General features: G+C 33.9%; 1 protein-coding gene across 1 annotated transcript in view; it reads right to left on the bottom strand.

The window, feature by feature from the left end:
* Positions 1–27127, bottom strand: part of IPO11 (importin 11) — a 256004-nt gene that overhangs the window by 5135 nt on the left and 223742 nt on the right. The window contains exons 28-29 of the mRNA XM_058309280.2: positions 18835–18930; positions 14504–14588 (exon numbers count right to left, since the gene is read on the bottom strand). Coding sequence (XP_058165263.1) covers positions 14504–14588; positions 18835–18930 — 181 coding nt within the window. The remainder of the gene's footprint in view (positions 1–14503; positions 14589–18834; positions 18931–27127) is intronic.

Here is a 27127-nt window from a genome sequence, read left to right as displayed (position 1 = left end):
CAGATCCTTGCAAACTCAGGGCTTAAAAAACAAAAGCAAATACACAACATGAGTGTGCTTTGGGAACCAAATGGACTTCTGTGGGACAAACTAAAAGCAAACTAGATTAAAACAGGTTTGTGAGGAACCAAAACTGTGTCAGGAATACTCTCTTTGTGTGGAGGTGGACAAGACATTAATATACACCTTGCTTGGTGTAAATTAATCATTGTTAATTTCAGGAAACAGAAGTTCTTAGAGCTCCTTAGCAAACCAGGTTGGCCTGCTTGTTCTGTTTTGCTGAGGTTCCTGTGAATGGTCAAATTGGTACTTGGGGAGGAAGAAAAAACTGTGTTCCCCACCCCCCCCCAAAAAAAGTGTAAATTATAATAATATAAATGACAAAAATAAGAGCATTTTGTTTCCTGGAATAAGCATTTTTTATTCTTAGTTGTAGGGGCTCCTATTCTTACCTTTTGTTACAGTACTGATCCTTAGGAAATGTTGGTACATTTGAGATAATCTTATCTGTGTGGGGTATTTATTTGCAATGATGTTTGAGTACAGTAGTTTTTCTATGCATTGCTCCACAATGTTGATCTTTATTATAAGGTCATATGCATATTTTCCTGCCAAAGTACCTTTACACTGACCCAGACAAACAAAAATACAATAATAAACAAATGCCTTGGGAAGTGGATATGGCTCAACAGATAAGAGTGTCCACCTACCATATAGGAGGTCCAAGGGTTCAATACCCAAGGCCTCCTGGTTCGTGTGGTGAGCTGGCCCACGTGCAGTGCTGCTTGCGCAAGGAGTGCCAGCCCATGTAGGGATGCTCCCGCGCAAGGAGTGGCCCCCAAGCGAGGAGAGCTGCCCCATGCGAAACCACAGTCCACCCAGGAGTGGTACCACACACATGGAGAGCTGACGCAGCAAGGTGATGCAACAAAAAGAGACACAGATCCCCAGTGCCGCCTGATGAGAATACAAGTGGACACAGAACACACAGCAAATGGACACAAAGAGCAGACAATGGCGGGGGCAGGGAGTGAAATAAATAAGCTTTTTAAAAAAATAAAAAATAAAAAAAAGGCCTTCAGTTGCAGAGAAAATGAGGCAGAGCATGGAAAAAGAATAGGAAGGAGAAATTAACTGAGACTCTTGGGACATAAATATGACTTGAATGGCTGCAGAGCCAGAGTGCACAGGAACAATGGGCCTGTGCAGAGAGTCACGTGGTAGGACCAGTAAATAAAAAAGAAAACGAAAAAAAAAAAGTCCTGGTGTCTAAATCCCACTCCAAGAGATTGTGATTTAATTGGCCTGGGACATCAGGCTTTTTGAAAGCTCCCAGGTGATTCTAATGTACATCCAAGATGGAGAACTACTGTTATGGAAAAATTGGGGGGGAAAGAAACAATTTTGAGGACTAAGATCTCCAATGAACCCAACAAAACCTCTGTGGACATTTTCACAATCATTAAAATAAAAGAATATATATAGGTAATAAGACTAAATAAAATGTGAAATTTGAGAAAAACTTAAGCTAGCAATTATAAGCTCTATCAATTTAATTCCCACTACTGCCACTTATTTGCTAAAAAACTTTAGTTTCACTGAGGTACTTTTTTGAGTTAGTTTTGTGGTGCTGTATGCATACCAAGCAGTGTTGGTGTCATTATTTATTTTATTCTCTGACTCCTCTAACAACCAAAAGTTCAATGCCCTTCTGATTTTTTTTTTTTTTTTTTAATCTCAAGAGTTCTAGAGGATCCCAAAATCACAAAGTAAGTAAGAGTCAAACATGTGAGGGACCTTTATATTTAGCCTGTTTATCTAACTGGTTTTTCTAGTTAATGCTAGTATATAACAAGACATATTTATATACTTAGTGTTTAACTGGTTACCTGATTAAGTAGGTTTCTTCTTTGCCACTACATAAACCTGCACTGGCCGGCATGCGCGCTCTCTGGTGGGTGCTTGCTCTCTCTCTCTGCCATCATTTCATCAAATTGTAAATAATAAAAATTTTATGGAAATGACAGAATATGATGGGAATGCACGGGAAGAGGAAAGCTTTCCATCTTGACCATCTACTGATGTAGCAAAATTGTTAAAGAAATTGCAATATTTTAAGATCTGAGTTAATTCCCTATTTCTGGGATGGGAAATACTATTTCTAAGGCAATTTAACCCAAGTTTGATGGAGTACTTGAAATGATCTCATGCATGTTTTTAAATAAGGTATGTATTTATTTTAAGAGGCAGGCAGCCACAAAATAAAGGAACAATTCCACAGCAGTGCATCCACTACTGAATAATCTGCAGATGTCAAATGGAAAACACTTAAAAAATAACAATGCCGTGATTAACAAAAATGTAACACCACAACCATTATTTTAGAAAGCAACACTATTCAAGGCATTTCAAAATAATTGTCCCACTTTTACCTTTCATCATTGTAGTTTAGGTACTAAGTCTATCAACATTTAGTCCACATAAAAGTGGAGTAACCATAATCAGACTATAGTCAATGTCCTTGAGATTTAAGATCATGAATGTGTTTTCACCAGTCTCTAAGAATTAGAGGCTTGTTTTTCATTCAAGGAACAAAATCTAGGAGTACTGACATTTTGGACGGATAATTCTCTGTGGTGGAAGGCTGTCCAATATATTGTAGAATGCTTAGCAATTTCATTGGCATCTACCCACTAGATGCTGTACTATTCTACCCTTGTGACAATTAAAAAGTCTTTAGACATTGCCATATGTTCCCTGAGGGACAAAATAGCCCCCAGTTGAGAACTACTATTAAACAAGGACCTTTACTCTTGTTTTAAGTAAAGGTAAATGTAACTATATTTAACCCACACAATGACACAAAGTCATTTTGAATCAGGTTAAGAAACTCTTAAGTTTCTTCACTGCAGTTTCTTCCAGCTCAGAAGTGAAGAAATTAACCCTCATTTAAGTTCAAAGAAAGTTATAAATACCACTTGGGTAGTTTCTCTAACAAAAGCTTTCCTATTTCCTATGTGTTTCATCTTAAAGTACTTTATTTCAAGGGGACAGGTTCAGAAAATCAGATGACTTATTAATATGATCTTTACATAATCTATGCACATGTGAGACACAAAATAAGAATAAAACTAGGCAAAACTATTATAAAGTCTATCACATAATTTCACTTTGCTAAGGTGTATGTAAAATGATTTAAACTGGCTAGGATATAATGAAATCCAAATGATTTATAACTTCAGTTAACAAATCTCCTTGCAGCAGAAGTGATATCTTTTATTTGTGAACATATTATTCTATGCTAGAGAATTAAACTAATTTTAAAAAATGATTTAAAATTATCTTAAACAGACATATTCTTTATCATATTTTCTTCATTTGACATTTCACAATGACATATCTTAGCTGTTGACATAATATGTCTTTATTCATACAGTAAAGCTGATGCTATAAAGAAGTAATTGTTTTCAATGTATTGCTTGAAAGAACACACTGTATGGTATTAGATGAATCTAAGGAATATCCTAAAAGGGAAATAAACCTGCAATTCTTAGCATTAAAAGAGTCTAAGCTTTATACCTATCACTTTTGTTTGGTTTTCCAATAAGCATAGGTCCTTCCTATTTTAGACCAGAATTTTTCAATAATTTAAAAATTACCATTCAGTTTATTTTATAAATTATATAAATTCTTAACTATCAGGTCAAATATTCTCAGAAACATCAGTAATGGATATTAAAATGCACTGGTAGACTATAGTAATTCAAAGAGGCAAGATAACATACTACAATCTTGAGTTCCAAAATAAATGCATACAATAATATGGGTAATAAAGGTAGCATTTCAAATTTGTGGAGAAAAGATAGGCTAGTGATTAGTTTTGTGGCAAGAGACTATCTCCATACATATATATAAAATAAAGTTCTCACTCTAACTCCCCTCTTTATCACAAAAGTTCCAGATGGATTAAATATTTGAGTGAAACACAACATAAAAATAAAGACAGAAAAAACAAGAGAAATTATGTTGTTGAGAATGAGGTAGGCCATTCAAAGTATGCTATAAAACCAGAAGCTACAAAAGAAAAGACATTTTTGACAAAATTTCAATTAAAAAAATTTAGAGTTGAATTAAAAAATAGCATTTTTGAATAAAACAAAGTAAAAAACAAATTGGAGAAAATATATTTATAACCAACTTCTCGAAATATTAAGGGCTGATTTCCTTAATCTGTAAAAAGCTTGTTCTAGTTAGCAAACTATTCCAAACTAGATGGCAAAAAATAACTTTTTTTTGTTGTTGATGGCTTCTGTGGATCAGGAATTCCTATGGGCAGTGTGACTCTATTGCATGATTTTAGGGCTTTATCTGGAAAGACCTGAAAGCATAATAAGGTATTTAACAGCTTGGGCTATGAGATCATCTGACGGCTCACTCATGTATCTGACAGTTGATGCTGGCTGTTATCTGGGACACCATTTGGGAGAATGGGACCTAATTCTCATTGGGCACATATGGGCTTCCTTACAGCATCGTGGCCAGGTTCCAAGAACAAGTGCCCCCAGAGAAGCAGGCAGAAGCTGTATCTTATGATCAAGCCTTAGAAGTCACAAAGCACCAGTGAACCTGACAATTTCAATTACAAGGAGAAGGAATATAGACACAACCTCTTGATGGGAGGCATGTCAAAATCACCCTGTAAGAAGTATTGGAAAAGGAGATACTATTATGGTCATTCTTGAAAAATATAAACTGCCACAGAACTCTTATTTTAAAAGCAGTAAAAGTAAAATCAAGGAAAAATTCCAATATTTCCAAGAGAAAAATGGAAAAAACCAAAAGATATGTATAAGTCATTCATCAAACAAAGCAATATAAATGGGCTATAAACATCTGAAAAATGCTCAGCCTCACTTATAATTAGAGAAAGCACATTAAACTACAAAGTATTGCTTTCTACCTAATATACTGGTAAAAACAAGATTAATAATACTCAAGGGTTAGCTAGGGTGTAAGATAACTCATATATCACCAGTGGGTACATAAATTGGCAATTTGGTATTATCTCCCAACATTTCAAAAGTACATGTCCTTTGGCCCAGCATATCTACTTCTAAAAATTTACCCCACAGATAAAATTGGAGAAGTTCACAAGATATAAGTATAATGATGCTCGCTGAAGCACCACTGCTTATAAGCAGCCAAATTTTGGAAACAATCTAAATGTCTCTACAGAGCAAAAGTTCTTAAATGTTCTGGTGTTAGGACCATTTTATACTTGAAAATTACTGAAATCTCAATGAGCTTCTGTTGATATGGGCTGAATCTATCAATGTTTACTGGATTAGAAATTAAAACTCAGAAAAATGTAAAATATTTAAAAGATCATTTAAAAATCACAACAAATCCATTATGGAAACAAAAATATGATAAATAACTACATTTTTTAAAACAAAAATAATTTTGGAGAATGGAATTGTTTTATATTTTTTTCAAATTTTATGAGTGGTTTAAGAGAAAAGAGCTGGATTTCCATATTTGCTTCTACATTCAATCTGTTGTGTAATGTTTTGGTTGAAATAGATGAAGAAAATTTCGGCTTTCACAGATATGAAACTGGAAAATAGAGAACTATTTTAATAACCTTTGCAGAAAACTATGCATTCTCTTCTTTGAAATTACACTGAAGCCTACAAATAGTAATTTCTTAAGGGTTAGTAGCAATGTGGAATATGAAACCATATCCACGAACTTTTCATTCTGTTACATTAAAATCCATTGGTTTACCTTGGACTTAGAATGCAACTTTTTTTCCGTGTGTGATTTTGTAACATGATTTTGTATGCAATGGTCACTTGGAAAATATTGGTTCACTGAGTTATGCAGCTCTTCCAAAATGCTGATATCAAAATATCAGATTCCTTAATAACACTGCTGATTGAATCTGAAAAGTTTTTAAAAAGTTTTAAAGTACTGAGAAGCTATCAAACTCATTGGTGGCAGAAACAAGTTTTGCAAACTTCTAAATTTCACTTGAAAACTTGAAGTGACAGGCTCATTTTGTTTATTTTCAAGAAAATGTCTGCCACATACCCAAGTCTGAATAACTATGTTTGTCTGTCAGTCATTCTTTCAAGTTCAAATAGTGTGCCATGAAAAGGCAGTTAATTCAGCTCACAACTCAACTGCAAAAGCAATTTTTCTCAAGACAACCAGTCACAGAATATTTCCATTATGTCAAAGAAAATACTAAAATAGAAGTATGACTCAAGAGTGGAGATTTAATGAAATTAATAATTTGTACTATTTCTAAGACATTCTTAAATGAAATTGGCTTTTAAAAAAATGAGAATGTGTGATCGTGAAGCTTTTGCACCACCACTCAATGTCCCTAGTGAAAAAGGCAAATAATATATTAGCATTATTATGAAATAATACCCTTGGTAAGGGTTTGGGGAACTCTCAGTAATCTGTGGACCACAATTTTAGAATCACTGCTCAAGAAATGTCTGGGATGGAGATCCACTCAACGGAATGTCAAAACACACAGCTTGAAAAAAAATTATGCAAATCTAAATTTATATATATGGAAATATGCATATATATTACTTTAAGAAAAATCAATAGCAGAAAAGAAACTTGTGAGAAGAAACATACAGATCATATATGTTTATATATGTAAATAAAATGGTTGGAAGGATAGCTAACAATGTTAGTAAAGACTACTTTGAGAAGAAGAAATTTCATATCATACAATTATTTTGAAAAAATTACTATGGTTACTTTTATTTAAAAAAAAACCTTCTTAAAATGGCAACTTTCTTAGGTACAAAAGGGCTTGTTAATTTGCCCTCCTTCAAGAGATAGGTCCCTTATAAAAATATAATTAGCATTACTTATAATTTATGAGAAAAAAAAAAGAAATGCAGGAGGGAAAGCATAAATGAAAGTAGAAAAAACTGCCAAAAAGACCATCTGGCATGTTACCTAAGTTACTGAAAATAAGTTCTTCCAAACTAACTCATATTTTTCATCCGTAAACACAAAAATTTTACTTACATTAAGTTAATATTGCATTGCCAAATTTTCCAACTGAACAGCGATAACGATACTGATCATTTCCTGATTAAGGATTTGTTTTTAGTAACAATTTAAAAATGCAAGGAAGAAATAGAAGAACTTGCAATACTCAAGAACAACTGATGTCAGTAAGCAATTAATTTGAAATCTCAACAGACTCAGAAGCCATCATCACTTAGTTCCAAAGGCATTTTCAACAGAATTTCCTTTCCCGTGTCTTTTGATTACTAGTATCCAGTCTATTATGAGGGACCTTAACCTCTGTGAACTCAAACTATTTTTTGATTAACATTTTACCTCTATCACAGGAAGAACTACTATCTCAGGAGGATGCCTGGTATCAATTTGTGTCTTTATTACATGTTGGTTAGATTATTTCAATTCATTATTTCACTATTCTCTTGGATTGTTTTAATGTCACTTCCAACTCTGCAGTTTTTAAGAGCTGATTACCCACTGCAACAGTGTATTTCTAAGAGCTGAGGGAAGTTTAACACACTGATTTAGAGTCTCACTGAGATGAAAAGCTATGTTCAGTATACAAACAATTACATTTTTTTAAAAAATATTGCCAACCCTAGATAAAGATATCGATCCTAGGATGACCTTTTTCATCTGGAAATGAAGATAAGAATATATTAACAGCAGTATAACAGTTGAAGTTAGTGAAACTTGGAGAAAAGGTTGAATATGAGAAAAGCATAGACAAAACAAGGAAATCTTTGTTCCATTCAAAGAAATTGGTCTAGTAATAAGCCAATGGCATTGAATACTTTTTAAGGGCATGTATGTATTATGGATCATAATACATCAGAAGATAGGTTCTGTGGGTATAAATACATGCTAATAGAGGAAATACTGGTTATAAAGAGCAATGCTTTGAATGCGTACATGGTGAGCATTCAGAAAATATGTGGAATAAATGCAGAAGAAAAATCGCTTATTTTGAAGATGCTACTTGGTTGCCAGTGTGTGGTGGTCAGGTCAGGAGCAAACAGTTGCATATCTGCAGCAGTTAAGATTATTTGCTACTTGACCAGGTGTCCTCAACAGAGAACTGCTTTTAAGAGAATAGTGGAGTGTAAGAATTTGTATACATTTTTAATAAATTGGGCCTTAAAATAATATTTGGCCAAAAATACACAGGTAATGTGTACATGACAACCAACATATAAATTAGAATATATAACAATCAAAAGTTACACATACCGATAAAAACACTTTAACAGTGAAACTGTTTTTTGCAGAATGAGAAGCAATTATTTGCAGTCACAATTTTTCATGCTTTAATACTAAAGTTTAAGGAGTTAGTTTTCTAGGAGGCAAAAGAACAAAGACAAATTTTACCTATTTTTGAAATGGTTTTATTTGCTAACAATAGAACACTTAAACTAGTGATTTCTTATAACAACCCAGCTTCTGCACTGTAAACTGTAAAGATGACTATGAGTCAAAAGCTGAAGAAAAAACCAAAATATCAGCAATTTTGAAGGGGAAGAAAAGAATTGGATGATAAGCCATTAAAAAAAACCAAGTTTGAGTACCTTCATTATAATATAATTAAACATTCAGGTCTATGCTTTTATAAATTTCACACCATCAGTAGAATAAAAAATACCCAATAATATCATCAGTAAGAAAAATCTGACAATTAGTGTACAGACCCTTTTCAGGGATCATCTATCTCACTGCAACATTGCATTCAGTGTTCACTCACTAATCACAACATAAAAGGCCAATGGGTCAAGTTAAGCCAAGTGAAGGAAAATTAGTCATGAGGGCAGAGAGCACATAATGCATGCATGAAAATTCAGGATATATATTTAAACCCTATGGGACAGAGTGCTAGAATAGTTAAAAAATCATTTCAATTAATTTGAGGGGGGCCTCTAAAAAAAAGTACACCCTCCTCCCAAATCTGCATACAATCTCCTGTGTCTATAAGCCTCTCCAAAAGACTTTCCATAGACCGAATCCCAGAGATCAGGAATTTTCTCTATAAATGGATGCACACTGATTCTAACAGTCTTTGGATGGTCCCCAAAACCACATGTACACTTGAAAATATTCCCAAGTCTTCATCCATACATTCTTACTAAGTGGAACCTTGTTTTTAGGCACTGATACTTACAGATATTGAAACATTCTTTTTTTTGAGAATAGTTATGCTATATACGTATCTTAAAAATCTTGTTTCGGGAAAAGGACTTGGCCCAGTGGTTAGGGCGTCCGTCTACCACATGGGAGGTCCCCAGGTTCAAACCCCGGGCCTCCTTGACCCGTGTGGAGCTGGCCCATGCGCACTGCTAATGCGTGCAAGGAGTGCACCCCGTAAGTAGAGCTGCCCAGCGCGAAAGAAAGTGCAGCCTGCCCAGGAATGGCACCGCCCACACTTCCCATGCCGCTGACGACAACAGAAGCGGACAAAGAAACAAGACGCAGCAAATAGACACAGAGAACAGACAACAGGGGTGAGGGGTGGGGGGGTGGGGTGAGGGGGGGATTAAATAAATAAATCTTTTTTTAAAAAATCTTGTTTCTATGTAGAACGAAATTTTTAGCAAACATTACTTATACCATTTAATATTGAATATTGCTATTCACTCATTTCAAAACATTGCTTTGTTTATAGATTACAAAGTAAATATTGCAAGAAAAATGAGCTATACGTTACATTATCAAAACAACAGAAAGTTTGAAAACAGAAGAATAAAATCCATATATAACAACTTTACTGAATAATCAGGTTAATGATAATAGTCTTTGGAACTCTTTCACTGGTTTTATATGAATCACACCTAACATGACTATTAGAAGCAGGATATTTACTGCCAGAACTGAACAGCTACAAAGTTAACTAGGAAAATTATGCCCAAATGGTGATATTTCTAGTTATTTCGGTACTAACAAACCAGAAGTAGTGGGTTATGGATCTTTTATTTATTTGGGGAATGAGAAAAAGTTTTTAGGGAGAGTTGATGAGTGTAAGAAAAAAAGAAAAAGGCAGATGAATATACAGCCAAAAAGGAAAACCCACATCAGTTTAGTGATTCAACTACAGATGAGGTACCTTGAAACAAATGTTTTCCTATTTCTCAATTGACAGGAATGAAATGAAGTAACCATTTTAATTTTATTCATAAACACATCCATACTTGGTTTTTGGTACAAAACAAATCTGGCTGTGCATCTACTTTCAGAACTAGAAAATGTTAGATGCCTGTGGGCTCTGACTTTCGGATAATTCCAGCTTCATCCCTGTCGCAGTGCTATCTTTGGCAACAGCAGCACAGAAGACAATCAGTACTCACTATCACCACTCACTTGTAGACAATATGCTAGGCATACTCAAGATTTTTAAATTTTGGCATTAGGATCTGGGTATGAGTTTATCAAATAAAATGCAACCCGGCCTAACATTCAATAACTTGCTTAGCATATCCAAGACTATGATGCAAAGTTTGCCAGGACAAGAGGCTACTCAAATTTGGCTGTGTTCAAAGCCTGACTCAGTTAGGCTATATAAGGATCAAGTTAAAACTAAAAACTGTCATATAAATATTTAAGTTTGTGAAAAGTTAAAGGTTTTATTACAAACAGGAAAAATATACCCAGAGACCCCTCAGCAAACAGCAACTTAAAAGTTAACACATTCAAATGATAATACATTAAACGTTTGATTTTCAGTGGTTTGTAATATGACAAACGTTTTCAATTCTAATCTCTCATGAAAAAATCCTGTGGAAAAAATAATTGTTCATATTCAAGGACTAGATAAAATATGATAGTTTTAAAGTTTTCTTCTAAAATACATGAAGATATATTTCCATATGTGTACAAAAAATATGCAAGACAGAACAAGACTGAAAGTACAAGCGATTTTACAAATTGTTTGTTAAAAGAGTTCCCAAGACTATATTTCTGTTGAAAATAATAAACTGAATAGAAAGCTTACTAAAGTGTATAACACTAGCAACTCAGGATAAAAAATTTTTTAAAAAGTACCTGTCAAATGAATTGAGAGAAAAACATAAATAAACTTCTAAATTTTATAAACAAGTTACAAACTTAGAAAACTATGGCAATGTTTATTATTTAATCTAAAACACCATAAACTTAATACTACCTTATATACTTAGCTACATAAATATACTTTTTTTTTTTTTAATTACCTAATACTACACTATAAGCTCCATTACTTCCATATAGATATATTAGTGTCTGGCAAAGAATGGGCTCCCAATAAATATATAAAATATTTGGATATATACAGTAAATACTCCAAATGTTATTCTCAAAAGAATTATAGTGTTTATGAATTATCATAAATGTTCACCCTGAAATTGGTATTCCCTGTCACTGGGCATTCTACAAGGTCATTACTCTTGCTCTTGGTTATAGTTTGTTCAATGACTGCAACCTAAATTTAATTATTAAAGTAAAGCAAACCTACAAATTAATAAACATGTTTCCTAGCCCATATCGAATGACAAGGACAAGAAAAACTATAATTCTCTGCAGAGTTTGGCTGCAATCTTGGCCTTATCATTACCTTGACCTGTCATTCTGAGCAAGAGGTAACTTCTCTTGCTCATGCTTTGGTTTCCTCATTTTTACCTGGTCACAAAACTGTTACGTGGGTAAAACAAGATGACTGAAGTACTGCTTTGAAATGGTAACGTTGTTATATGCGAGATATTATTATGATTATTTCAAAGGCATATAAATGATGTTTCGATAAGCCATTCTGCATTATTTGTGCTGCTGCATCTACAGTCATAGGTGAATGAAAACTCAGTGTAGTTATAATAATATCAAACATTTATATTGCCATTGTGAATGAAAGCATGCAGTAAGTATACACAAAACATTATTATTTACAGTGGAGAATATAAAGTAATTCTGGGGCTTAAACTGAGAAATACATAACAGGAAAGAATAATGAGAAATAACTCATTAACACAAGTTTACTTGCTGTGTCAAATATTTCATTAACAATGTTTTCTTAGCAGGTACCATAAAGTTGCCAGAAAACATTAACTTGTTCAAAAACTTGAATTTGAAAAGAAGAGTAAGTCACAGGTCAACAAAAAATTACAAACAACTTAAAACGTTAATCTTAAACAACTTAAAATGTTTAAATCTTTATAGAAAAGGTATTGAAATTATCATTCTACCAAATTAATATACCAGAGGAGTTTAGAAATTAAAATTAAATGAAATGCTGGAGGTGCATGAGATCTTCTAAGTATTGTTTTCCCCAAAATTCAAGGTACAGAACGTGATAATAGGAAAAGGTCAAAGGTCTAGACAGCTCAACAGTTTTCCTGAAAGGAAACTTCCTCCTTATTTAAGATGAAAAATGGAGAATTCTGAGAAACTGATGGAAAATTATTTGGCACATTTGATATTAATATTAATCACCCACTCTCTGGATTACAAGTACCGTTGCTGTCTGCAATCAAGCAGCTATTGCATCACAGATACCACATTTTACGGATCACTTTTTAACAACAATGGCAGTTAGTAAATTAAATTTTCATGTACGTAAGTAACCTTGGGACTATATCAGTCGTACTTTTTTATCCTAGTAAATAAGCAATTTCATTTTAAAACTAAAAACCTTTTTCTGCTAGACTGGTTTTCTTTTAAGTAATTCATAATCATCTCCCAACAAACACGTTCCCTTTCCCTTTGAAATAACAGCTAGTTTTCCATAAATTTCTAATGTTAAAGTCATCACAGTAAAAGAGTGATGCTGTAATTACTGAAAATTTTTTAACAGTTTATATTTGTAACACTGAAGAGACAGTGAAGCTATTTTCTTTATTTAAACATATTTAAATCAGCACCATGTTCACTAAATTTATTCAAGGATTGGCTACATAATCTCAACTTCAGTCATAAACTGCTGTGGCATCTTTAGCATATCATTTAAGACTAAATACAGCATTGTAAATCTTAGTAGGGATGACACTATAAATCCACATCAAATAACTACTGCAATGACTAACTTCAAATAAAATCAGTCACCATGAAAAAAAAAGGTTGTTCTATCTACAATTAGAATGATAATGGTAAAACAATCAGCTCCCAAATAAAATGCAAGTTCACAAAATGAATCAAAGAAATACGCTATTTCTAAAAACTTTGTTCTTACACTGCTCTTGGAGAAATATTTCACTTATATTGAAAATAAGGTAAGAATTGAAATAAACTACCATATGATATCACTGGAGATTGTATACAGAATAAAAAAACAGTTGAGTAGTTTAATTTGCTAAGGATGTATCTACCAAGTAAATGAAGTTAATAAAGTGTGCATAAAAGCTGATGACTGAACAGAAGCAGAATACCGATTATTCACTTGAAAGTTCAGAATCTTGTGATTATCATATTTTTCTGTTAACACCAATGACATACCCCATGCTTTTAAAAAGTAATAGTAAGGGTGGGGGAAGGACAAAGTAAATGAAGAAAATAAACTTTTGGTGTATTTTAAAATACTGCATAGCCTCATGTCAAGGTAGAATTATTTCCAGAGGTATACTTGCAATGGAATACTTTGAGAGAACACTATGTATTAGAGAGGGAAATGGACGGTATTAACAGTTACAAAATCATATAATTTTTACCTTAGTGGCCTGGGACCCAACCCACTAATCCAACTTCCCCTTCATTTCCCAGTCAAGGGAACAACTCAAGGTCAAAGGAGACAGGGTGACTTGTTTAGGTCACAATTAACAGCACAAACAAGACTAGAATTCAAGTATTTTTGAAGTCCTTAGATATTGTCCTTTCCTCTACACTACTACAAGGGAGATAGATGATTTCTAGCATAAAAGCCAAGTAAAATGCACTAAATACATTATAAAAGAAGGCTGTCACAGCAGTACAATATTAGCTATATGATGAAGATGAAGTTCATGAGGGTTATTGTGGGATAATTCAAAGGAATGAATACCACATTATCCAATGACCATTTTAGCTTTCCTGAAAGGAAATGTCATGTTTGATGTAGACACTATGGTGATGCACTTATGATGCAGATGCTACTGTTGTTTTCATTTTGCAAATAAAGAAAGAGGGCATAATGAAGTTAGGAAGTGGTAAGGCCAGGAAAATAGAAGAGATTCTAAGAGAAAAGAGAGGGAAAGTTCATTTATTTATATTCATTTTATACCTATTTTATATTCACAAAGTAAATAATAATTCAAGATTATAAACTTTTAAAGGCAAGATATTTCAGATATTTCTTTTTTTTTTTTTTAATAAGAATTAAAGATTTTCAAAACAATTTAGCAGTTAGCTGAATTTCAGGGCATATTTAAAGATGGGATGCATCTCAGAAAAAGCTCATTGTGAAAAATCCATGAAAATAAAAACCTACAACAATACTGGGTTTTCTACTTTTGTAACTTACCATCTTTTTCCTTTTATCCTGTTCTGTGGGTGGTTCTTCATCTTCTGTAACTTTTGGTTCCTCAAGATGAGACATCAACATACAGCTACAAGTAAAAAACAAACAAACAAAAACCAAACCAGACATTTGAAATAAGTAAAAAATATCTTTAAAATACTAAAAGCAAATCCTCAGAATCAATGAGAATAGTCATGATTCCATGTGTTAAAATATAAGCAACGGACTAAATAAATTAGGTTTTGTTTTTAATTATGAAAAGATATTTCAATTTAAAAAGAGGCTCACACCAAAAAAAAATTTTAGAGCATTTTCTTTGGTTATTTAAAGTAGAAAATTTATTTACAGGCAACTTTTGAACCAAATATCACTTGACAAAGCATGACATATCCTTTTTATCTTTTTAAAAATGATAGTTATGAACATTTAAAATAAATACTTCTCACTAATCTTCATGTCTATAGATTAGTGTGCATATTTTATAATAGTAACAACAATAAACAATGACATCATTTGTCATTACTGTGGGTTTGAGAAACCTGTCCCTGACAGCACTTGCACTAGGATCACTTAAAACCATTTTATTTTGATTATCTGCACCACTGCTCTTCACCATTAGCAGAGATTATAGAAATACAGTTTCCTATTCCCAACACTGGTTCCAGGGATAAAAGAAATGAATACTGTGCAGTGAATCAAGCTGACAGAACAAACTCACTGTTTCCTAATTTGGAAAAGAATTCAATACTTTTATCAGTCATGGGTTCCTAACCAAAAATCTGTGGCAAAGAAAGTCTGGTTTCTCATGTTTTATATTAAGTACAGATGAAGGACAATTTCTGACTCAATTGCATAAATATCTTTAAATCTGGACTGAGGACAGGTGTGGTATGACAACAGAAGCTTGATCAGGCTTGCTTTTTCAGTGGCCCTGGGTGTTCTTTCCCCTTCTCTCTATCATTGAAAATACAACTTGTGGAATGACTACTACCTCTGACCCAGTCAGTGCATAGAATCAAAGAACAAGAACCTTAGATTGGAAATCTAAGTCCTGAAAAACAGCAAGAGCTCAACCCCTAACACACAGCATGGCTCTGGCCTCTTGGAACGGCAACGTTTTTGTGCATGATGTAGGTATTATATTATGGTGTAGCACGATGGATTCTGGCAAAAAGTGAGAAAACTATGACATTGTTATATCAACCTACAGCTATCCAATGAAGTGAAATGTAGCCTGCAAACTTTCTCTTATTAATAACAAGCCCTGGGTAAAGAGGCTCACAGAGAAAGTTTCTTTTCTTCTAATAACTAGGTTAGTGGTGGGGAAGAAAATATAGCCAGGATGACTGTACCCTCAAGGAGCACCAGAACCACCCTCTTGTGCTGGCAGTCCATTATCACTTCTAAGTATGAAAAGCAGAGGAGACTTCCTTGCCAAGAAAGTCTAGAGTCCAAAGTGTGTATTCTAGAACTGCATGATAAGATGGGGTTCCTTCATACTAGCCATCAATGCTGTCATGGACTTCCATAATTGTAAGTGCAAAGAACATGGCTCTCCAGGAAAGGGTTACTCTTATAAGTGTATTTTGCTTTATTTTGCATTCCAAAACTTACTGGTATAGCGGGAAAAAAACCACAACTCTTTGTTCTGCCTTTCTTAAATGATTTATCACTTTAAAATGGAATCTTTTCTAGAGATACACAGACACAAAACTATCCAGAGGGCAGAATATTTTATATCTTTGTTTATGCTATACTGTTTCCTAGAACAATCTTTCCCATTCTTAGACACCTGTTCATCCCTTATAGTATTAACTGAAATATTACCTTCATCTATCCTCCTTTTCAATTTCTTGCATTTTTCAAGCACTTCTCTTTGGTACACTTAATAAATACCCTCGGAGTTTTGTATCAAATGAGATAGCTAATATACAGCAGATCACACTGCACATTCTCACAAGTTATTCTCAGTATTCCCAGGCCCTTTCCTCTCCTAGAGTTGATTACTCCCTTGGTCCTCTCAACTCTCTTAGTCGTGAGCTCTTTCAGGACAGCAACTTCACTTTCCTCAGCAACTAATGCCATTTCCTCACACAGCACTGTGCCTGACACAAAACAAGGCTGAAAAAGGAATCGATGCAGTTGTCAACAAGGCTTCATTACATAGGTGAAGAAGACAGGGTTTTCTTCCATTGTTCCACCTCATTCTAAATGAGAATACAGGAGGAACTCAGCAGATCTGGGAAAATTAAACCTTTTTGACTAAACTGTTTCAGTAAACAAGAAAGGGAAGTTGGACGCTGTTTTAGATATGTAACTATTTCATTGTCTCATGTTGACTTTTCTAAAAGTCTAATTATTTTTTACAGTCTTATAGATTTTAAATTCTTAGGAATCTATGTGATTCACAGATTTATAGCAGGAAGATTTATCAGAGAACTAGTCTAACCCCTCTTGAAACTAAGCCTTGGAGAAGAAAACAGTTGTCACTATGTTCTAGCTATCGATACATACTAACACTGGAATTTAGGACTTTCTAATCTGGATCCCTGAATTGCTTCCTGGTCAGTTTTTTTTTACTTCTATCACCTTCTCCTTCCAAACCAACACTTTGTTTTTTCATGGCTGAGCTTGGCATATTGAAAGAGATGGTTCTAGTCTTGACTCTTCCAAAGTGGGTCACTGCACTTTTCTGATCATTGGTATATCCTGATATTCAAAACCATGAAACGGCACTACATAATTTGCAAACTATTTTTATCAACTTCCAGGCTCTCATCCCTTCTAAATAAAATGTTATAAATTTGTTCCATTTCCTACACCCTGTCTCTTATCCCTTCCTAAAGACTGTAACACACAGTGCCTTTACTTTGTGTGATTTTCTATTAAATCACAACCTAGAATATTCTGTTGTGTGTGCTCTGCACAAAACATATATAACAACCTTTACTTATTACTAGTGCTTCATTGTGCCATCAGCCCCACCACCACTAAATTATATTCTCCAAAGAGAAAATGCTTTGGGAATTTTGTTTCTACTTCACCTGAACTCCTATTTTCTCATAAGCAATGCTACATCACAGACACATTTTGTTTATATATGTTTAATAAAGATTTAACACATGTATCTGCTTTCCCTTTTTAAAAAATGTCATTTGCATGGGTAATTTCAGAAGGAGGAAAAAAAAGACTCATATTTTATTAATAAGAAAGCCAATAGTCTGGAATCACATGCAGTCTTGTTTCTCACCATATGAAATGTGTCCTTTATTAATAGTAATAATAAGAGGAAAAGTGTGGCAATTCTACTAATGATGAAAGGACATAATTAATTTTTTAAAATGAAAATTTTAAGTTAAAAGTTGTAGAAATATGAAATTACCATCATTCCTTACAACATGATTTTAACTACTCTCACTAAAAACACAATATTAACTGTTCTCTTTTGGAACTAGTCAAGTGCCATATGACCCCAAACATCTTAAAAGCACCAATGACACTTTAGACAAACATCAAGCAATTCATCCCTTTTACCCCATAACTTGCCTAAAGGGCAGGGCAACTTTATAAGTTGAAAAAGAGGTTATGCTCAAAATGTTTAAAAAGAAAAGTGTGTCTTAAAATACATTTGGGGGAAGCAGACTTGGCCCAATGGATAGGGCGTCCGCCTACCACATGGGAAGTCCACAGTTCAAATCCCGGGCCTCCTTGACCCGTGTGGAGCTGGCCCATGTGCAGTGCTGATGCGCACAAGGAGTGCCCTGCCACACAGGGGTGTCCCCCGTGTAGGGGATCCCCATGTGCAAGGAGTGTATCCTGTAAGGAGCCTCCTAGCATGAAAGAAAGTGCAGCCTGCCCAAGAATGGCACCGCACACACGGAGAGCTGATGCAGCAAGATGACGTAACAAAAAGAGACACAGATTCCCAGTGCCGCTGATAAGGATAGAAGCGGTCACAGAAGAATACACAGCGAATGGACACAGACAGCAGACAACTGGGGGGGGGGGGGATAAATAAATAAATCTTTGAAATAAATACATACATACATACATACATACATACACTTGGTATTTTTTAAAACTCTAATGTCAAATCATAAAATAATGATTAAACAAAAGAAGCGCAAATCAGAATATCACTTTAATAAAATAAAGTTGATCTCAAGATCAAGAAGTAAATATTATAAACAAAGGATAAGACTTTCTTTGTAAGATAAAAAATATACAAAAGTACAGTGTTCATACTGAGCTTATATGGTGATAAAGAACAAATACCATGCAAGCATTTAATTATTCCCCAAGTACAAATGAGATTAATTAAATGACCTACTTACTCTTTATAAGTTCCTGTTTCAGAATCTTCTGTCATGACATCATGTAGTCCCTCCACAGAGATGTTTATAATTCCACAGAATTTATCTTGGATAACACTAGAATGAAAGAGAAGCAAAACAGGTTAACTAGAGTATTTCAACTAGTAATTTCTTTTCCTAATTATCCTCTTGAATATAAAGAGAGATAAATCTTAGTTTTAAAATACAAAAGAGATTTTTCAAAATGTATTTCTTAAAGCAAAAATTGTACCTTGGCATATAACATTAAAAAGAAGTTCTTTCATTAGATTACTAACGCATTTAAATATTACAGGAGCAGATCAGAAAAGAAAGATACTTTCATATTCTTTGACTTAAAATGATTGAAGACTTGGATCCAAGTAATATAAAAAACTCTGACAACTTAATAAAAAGACAAATAATACAATTTAGAAGTGGGCAAAAGACTTGAAGAAACACTGTCCACGAAATGTACAGATGGCATGTGAATACATGAAAATATTCTCATTATTAAAAGCAAATTAAAATCACAGAGATTTTAATTAAAATAAAATAAATTTAAAGGACTGACAATATCATGTACTAGCAAGGATGACAAATAACAAGATTCCTCATACATTGCTGGTAAAATACAAAATGTTACTTTCATTTTCAAAAACTCTTTGGCGCTTAATTTTGGGACAAAATTAAGTACATGATCACCATACAACTAAGCAATCCCATTCTTAGGTATTTACCCAAGAAAAATGAAATGTCCTAACACCTATAGCTTTATTCATAATAGCCCCAAACTGCCAACAACCCAAATGTCAATCAACTAGTGAATGGATAAACAAATTGTAGAACACATGTATAATGGCAACAGTACTCGGTAATTTAAAAAAAGAACAAACTACAGCTACAAGCAACAATATGGATAAACATTTCAACAACATTTTGCTAAGAGAAAGAAGTCAGATTCAAAAGGTTATATGGTATGATTCCACTTATGTGACGTCCTAGAAAGGCAAAACTATTGGAAGAGATACCAGATCAGTGGTTGCTAGGAACTGGGGGTTGACTGAAAAAGGCACAAACGAACTGTTCTGAAGTGATATAAATGTTCTATTATCTTGAGCATGGTGGTGGTTACAAAACCACATACTTAAAAAGGGGGTGTTTTACTACATATATAGTGTACATACACCCATTATACTTAATAAACTTGACTTTAAAAAAAAAGGGTGAAAATACATACACATCAACTGGCATACTAAATTATAACAACTGAGTTTAAATCTAAACGAATAATTTATCATTTCTGTCTGTAGTGTTTACAGTATCATTTCTGCAAGGGATATACAATGTTTCTCATGTTGCATTAACATGCATAATTAATGAAAAACGTCTGGAAAAGTAATTCCCAGGATCAGCGCACACTGGGTCTTGTTCCCATCTTCATAAGGTCAAAATCTTTCCTCTGATCATTCAAATGTGATCAGGTTTTGGAGAACCAAATCACCAGAAGAACAAGATAATAACTAAGAGATAACATTCTGATCCATTGTCATCTGTGTATAGCACCCTAGAAAAGAGGATATGTTTTTGTTATCATATTTCCTTTACGTAACAAAAAAAATCTCTAAAGAAAGAAACACACATTCAGTCTTACTTTTTTGATTTGGTGAGACAAAGTCATAGGAAAAGAATTAGAAAACAAAGATTTTGCACTAAATGTTCAGCCACTAACTGTGCAATCCTACTCAAGTTAGTTCATTTCTCTAGGGCTCAGTTTCCTTGCCTATAAAATGAAGGTTGGACACAGGGGATAGCAGACACATGGTGAATATAACCATTTTCCCTTCCCAGAGCAGCAAGATGGCACAGGGTAGGGCCTGAGACTCCTCAACATAGTGCATCCCCAATAGTTAGCAACAACTGATGTGAATTTGTTTAAAAAAAAAAGAGAAAAGTCCTCTAGAGTATAGTTTCCAAGATTCCTTACTGGGCCTTTATTTCTATATTATTTAGGGCCAAGTCACTGAGGAAGCAGTGGCCTTTTCTACTTAGATCACCTCCAAGCGCCAACCTTCTAGAAGACCAAACATTTCACGAGACATCAATGCAATTTTCTGAATACAGTGTGCTTTCTCAATTACCAATTATGAATTTTCCTAACCTATCTGGCAACCTGAGTCTGCTCACATTTTGCTACATTGGGCATGTGGAAGATAAAATGTCACAATTTGGCAACTAGCTTATTCTATTACAGATTTTATTTCAAATTATATTCATCAATATTGGTGCTACCGTTTGGAGGGATAAGTTTTATCTTTGCCACAACTGGACAAGAATAATTAGCAATATGCTGAATTAACAACTTATATACATCTAGATAATCAGGTCTCAATTCAGACATGCACATTCATGAGAATGAGCCTCCAACACTGAGAACAGATTTTGATAATAAAACTGCATTATGGATAAGATAAACTTCTTATCACAGTTCTTGCCAAAAGTAGTAACTTCACCTCTTTCTCATACATATTGACAATATACTATTTAGATGAGACTGTTGGGCTCAGAATAAAGCTTGAAAAGTTCTGAAAGAAATCTAATGGCATCAGGAACCTGTGATTTATAGAAAACTATAAGAAAAGAATTAGTGACTAAAAAAGTGTTTAAAAAACATTCAGAATGAAGAAAGTCCATCAATATACACAAAAACACAGTGGATACAAGTCCATCTTCTGCTCTGGCCCGTGTTCATTCAGGCTTGCAGCAGGAGAAGTCAGGTCATGTGATCACTGGGTCTCCTCATCCCCTTGCTTCTTCCTGCTTCCAACTGGATTTCTAGCTCTCCCAAGGGAGAGGCTCAGACAGAATATGTTGTCTAGAAGGGGGGAGGGAAGGGAAGCATGGCAACCTCAGTCAATCAGTCATTACTTTTCATCTGAATGTGACCCATGCCAAAGGGAAGGAAACAAGAAGTACAGACCATGCTGTGGTGCGTGAAGATTTCTAGTAGAAAAGAAAAACCACGCCCACCATGGAATACCTGTTCAAGTGACAGAAAGTGAGGCACACATTCCAAGTTCAAAGAGTGGGAAAATTACCACGGCTCAGAATAGAAAAGTATGGGAACTGTCTTTGAACAGGAGGAGTTGATCCTAGGTAGGGAGAACTGAAGAGAAAGAGTAGAAGGAGAATATCCATGTCATACTCTGGGATCGGAAAAAAGAGAATATATAAAAATTATCTTCAAAACACTCAAAGTTCAAAAAGCATTCAAAAGGATGTACTTCAATTACTGCTCATTAAACAATTTGGGAAAGTATCCCCAAACAATAGGGAAAACAAAAAGCCAAATGAGCCCTGTACATTCCTGGCATACACAATAGATATTTAGCGTTCACTTCACATTTTCTTCATACAACATTCCCTCAACCTTTGTCTTTTATAATATACAGTTTTGTATATTATATAAATAACTGTATATTATATAAATGAGATTTTATTGGAATTCTTCTGTGTTTTATCTTCTAATAATCTACCTATACTTATTCATTCAAATCTAACACGGAAGAATTGAAGATAGTCAGAGGAAACCACGGAACCTTATATCTCATTTATTTCTTAACCCTTCAAACCACTGCCTACTGAGTAGTGACTGTTGACATACACTAGACAGACATAGCAACTTAGAAGTCTCTCAAAGTATTGGCTAAGCTCCTTGCTAGTCTATATAAAGCTTTTATAGTACAGTAGAAAAATCTACACTCAGGAGCGTAAAAAAAAAAGATCAATGGATTATTTCAGGTAAAACTTTATATTTTGTTGTGTTTCCATGAACTGACTTGAAAAGACTGATTCACTGTATAGTATATTAATAAAAATATTGACTTACCACAGAATATAAGTTAATATTCAAAGAAAGGGGTGAACAGAATAAATGGTCATACAAATTACCCAAGCCAACCCTACCTGGTGATTAGGTCACCATGGTTAAGTTAACTCATTTAAACCGACATTACATGAACCCATAAAATGTGCCAGATATCATAATGTGTCTTGGGGATAAAAAGATGATCACTTCAGGGAACTTACAAACTAAAGGAAACTTAAAGTCTACTGCACAGAATTTTGAATACACAAACGGAGGTGTATTGCATATGTGAATATTGTCTGTTCTCTGATGGAGGGGGAGGTTGAGAAACATGGGGCTGTATGCTAAGGAACATAGTACAGACTAGAAATCTGCAGGAAGGACAAAGAAATTAAGCAACAAGGTTAGATGTCCTTTTGTTGTTGTTTTTCATCAAGTTATGATATCCTGAGAAATTGCCTTTCTCAATTTTAGGATTATATCTGATTCAATATCATTCTTCTAAAGTTAGAATACCCTCTCCCCTGGGTGATGACAGGAAAGCACTGGCAAATTGTGATTCACTAATTCTCATTAGAGACTTGATTCATTCTATTATCACTTAGACCATGGAAATTTCAAGTTATTAGCTCATCTTTAATAGACTGCATTAGGAAAGATACTCCCCCCTTATATAAAGAAAGCCCAATATCGATATGAAGTTATTTTTATTTCACAATGTTACATGGGACCTAACTGATTCTATTTGTTTCTTTAGTATTTAGGTTGTCAAAGAGTCAAATGGAGAGTTTGCTATTCCAGTCCCTTAAATTTCATTCTCTCTCTCCTTAATTCAAGAACTTTCAGGGGCTATAAAAAAAAACCTCAGGAGGCTCTAAATCTACTTTTCAAAAGTTTTATCACATTACTCTTTCTTTCTCTGGTTTCAGGTAAACAATTAAGTCACCACCTCCTGAATATAACACTCCACACATGTCTGCTTACTCTGTTCTTGCTCCTCATGATAAACTCCCTGCTTTATTTACTTTTATTCATATGAAGTATTCCCTACCATAATAAATGCTCTGCACTATTCATTTTGGCATGTAACACTGTGGCATATTTTATATAACTTTCTTCTAATATCCTTTCATTTTTTGGCCCATATGCCTTCTCTCCCTAAGATTATAAGTAATTTGAAGCATAAGTCATGGGTTATATTTATTTTTTATATTCTACAGGCAACATTTTGTATAATGTGAACACTCAATAATCAAGGAAGTTAATGATCCCAAAAGCTTGAGAATTGGCCTTGTTTTCTTTTTACATTTTTTTTCTCTTATTTTTTAAACTACAAGCATATATTGCTGGGTTGCAGATAAGTCATTGTAACTGATCAGTCTACACTAGGCATGAACCAGAAAATCAAACAGAAAGTGGATGTGCTGGAAATGTTTTTCTGAAACACTCTCTTTAGAAAATTCAAGGAAAGCTCAAGGATAAAAGACTGAAAGTAAAACTAAAATGGAAAAAAATGAATTAGTAATCTGAACATTTTCTTCCTTCATGTCTCAAACACTTTTACTTAATTTATATACTTGGTGATATATTAACACGAGTTATAAATATGCTGCCAAAAGAAAACAAGCCTATCTCTTTAAAGATCTCCTTGTTTTGTTCTTCAAGTATGTGATAAATGATGTTACATATATAACAAACATTAAAGAAATGTGAGGGCATGACAAATTGTAGTTATAGCAAATAAAGGCCATTTGATCTGTTAAGACAGTTCCACATAGTTTTTCAGTTAGCTTTTATTTTCCAGCCAAAATAATACCCATGCTGTAATAAGAACTATAGTCAGTTCTTAATCCTGTCTTAGTATTTCCTAAAGATGGGCATTTTAAAGCATTTTCTGGGTATATAAATGTATATCTAGAGAGTATATGAATTGTAGAAACTTAATGCAGAGTGAATTTTTCTTGCTTTTGAAAACTACATTCTAAAGGCAAATTATTCAATCTTTCTTGGGTTTACTGACCCAATTTAAAAAAACCATATTGGCTTGAAATTATTTCTGTTTTCTTTTATCATTATGAACCCAAACCACAACTGTAAATGCCCTTAGAAAAATAAAGCAAACTTTTCAATCCCCAAGGGATGAATAAATATTTGGATATTTATTTGGTTAGCATAAAAAATATTATATTGAATATTAACAGGTCTCCAGTTTCTTTTTGTGTGCCTAACTTCCAACAGTATTTTCCTAGTAAGCATTCTGCACTTCCACTGTTTAGATAATCTGAGTCATCATCATAGACCACACACCTTTAATTGTGTCTATAAATGACATATTTACATATTTACGTTACATCCTACTCCCCTTAGACCTGGGAGGAAAACAGACACATACAAGAAAATTTTCAATTAACTCTACAGAACTGTTGTATAAGCTGAAGTTGATGAGTTAATAGTTTTTCATAGTAGAGATCTGAGAAGGAAGTGAATCAGACCCTTAGTCACTTTAGAATTTTCTGTTATTTAATAAAACCATAGTTACACTACTCATGTACATCATACCTAATGAATACTTGACATCTCTATTGTATTATTGTGTATCAAATATAAGAGGACAGATAAGTCAGGGTGCTTTAAGAAAATAAACAAGTTTTTAGGCACTAAAAGTCACACCCACATAGAATATTCTTTTAACTATATTTCTCTACATGTCATTTAACAAGGTTAAGCAAAAAGCAGCCGTTTATTGAAAGTCTTGATTTATTCCAGAATTTCTGTAACACCAGAGACTAAAAAAGTGCTGACATTTACACTAAAATTTGCTCTTTTCCTCCAAAGATATTTTCCAGGACTAAGGTGCAAATACTTCTGTCACTTAAATGGAAACACACATCCTTCCTTTCTACACAGTATTCTCTGCAGGGTCATGGAAAAGTATATTAATAAATCTAGCTCCCCTGACAAATACTGGCAAGGAAATAGGCTAAAAATTCATAGTGGAAATTCACTAAGTTATCTTAAAATGAAAGCTGAATTTTTTTGTGCCCAACAATGATCCTTACCAAGGCTATTATATTATAAACCATTCTCTAATTGTCTTTTTTCTTTCAAGGTGCACACATACACATAAGCAAAAAGAAAAAGCCATTATTTTCAAGACAATAAGAAATAAGTATAATGAAACCATGTATAATAGGAGATGAGAAGACACGGTCATCACATGTGATGTTCAAGAGAAAGACTATGCTGTAGGAGACAATACTCAATAAAGATGAATTAAGACTCCATGAAAAGAAGTAGATGATCATTGAGTGAGAGTAGTAGATGATCATGAACTATTTGGAAAAAGACATCAGGCTGAAAAAATTTCAATCAATGCTTGTTCTGGATGCTTATAGGAATCACTGATAGAACTGGTTCATATTATTTTAAAAGGGATGTAAAGAATTTAACAGTCATTTGGTTAGGGACATGACTCACCGACTGTAAATGTCAGACACTGCTATGCTAATTATTAAAGTTATATGAAAAGGTACTTGTGGTTCAGGGTTGATTCCTGGGAAAGTGCTTTATGCCACACAGCTTAGACAGAAATGAAGACAATATACTGTGGAATAGTGTTAGATGATCAAAAGAGGACATTTACTGGTGATGATGAAGACACAGGTATTAAAGATTTATATGAAGTATTTAAAAATTGTTTCATGAAATGATGGGAAAATAAATCTTTCTAAAGTTATTTTACATTATTTTAAAATATCTATGCAAGTAAACTAACACCTTAATATTAGAAATAGACATTTGATTATATGTATTAAAATTGATGAAAAAATCTTAGAGTTTCCGTATGCAGGCTTACTGTCAAATTCCTCCTGAATACTGCTACCATGCACAGTGACCTTTCTGAGTTCCAGAACTCTGTGCATCTGTGTCCTTCTCATCCACTCTTGGCAGTCTCATGAGCATTCCAACCTCAAGATATCCAACACCAGATTTTTGAGTACCTCTCCAGCAACAAAAGAAACCAACAGGAAAACCTCTCTGACCTCCTATCTAGCAATGCCTACCCCTTGCTTACTATTTTCCAGCTATACCAGCCTTTTTTCTTTCTTTCTTTCTTTTTTTACACACACTTTCTAACCTCAGGGCTTTCACACAGGATTTCTACCTGCCTGAAATCTTATTCCCTGAACTTACGTGATAAACTGTATTGTAATAAGAATAAAACTACAAGTGGATCTGGTTTCGATTCTAGAAGATGGTGTTCAAAAGGCTTTCATAGCTGAAAAACAGATAATCGGAGATTACAAAGGGCTTCTGCTTAAGTAAAAGGAAACTGCGCCAGAACATACAAAACTTTGGAGTCTCAACAAAATACAAAGAAAATGTAACCTTACGTATTAAGACTAGAAAAAGGAATTCCACAAAGGT

The sequence above is a fragment of the Dasypus novemcinctus genome, chromosome 2, assembly GCF_030445035.2.
Source record: "Dasypus novemcinctus isolate mDasNov1 chromosome 2, mDasNov1.1.hap2, whole genome shotgun sequence".
Taxonomy (NCBI): Eukaryota; Metazoa; Chordata; class Mammalia; order Cingulata; family Dasypodidae; genus Dasypus; species Dasypus novemcinctus.
The sequence above is the reverse complement of the archived record's forward strand: the minus strand, read 5'-3'. Positions and strand labels throughout refer to the sequence as shown.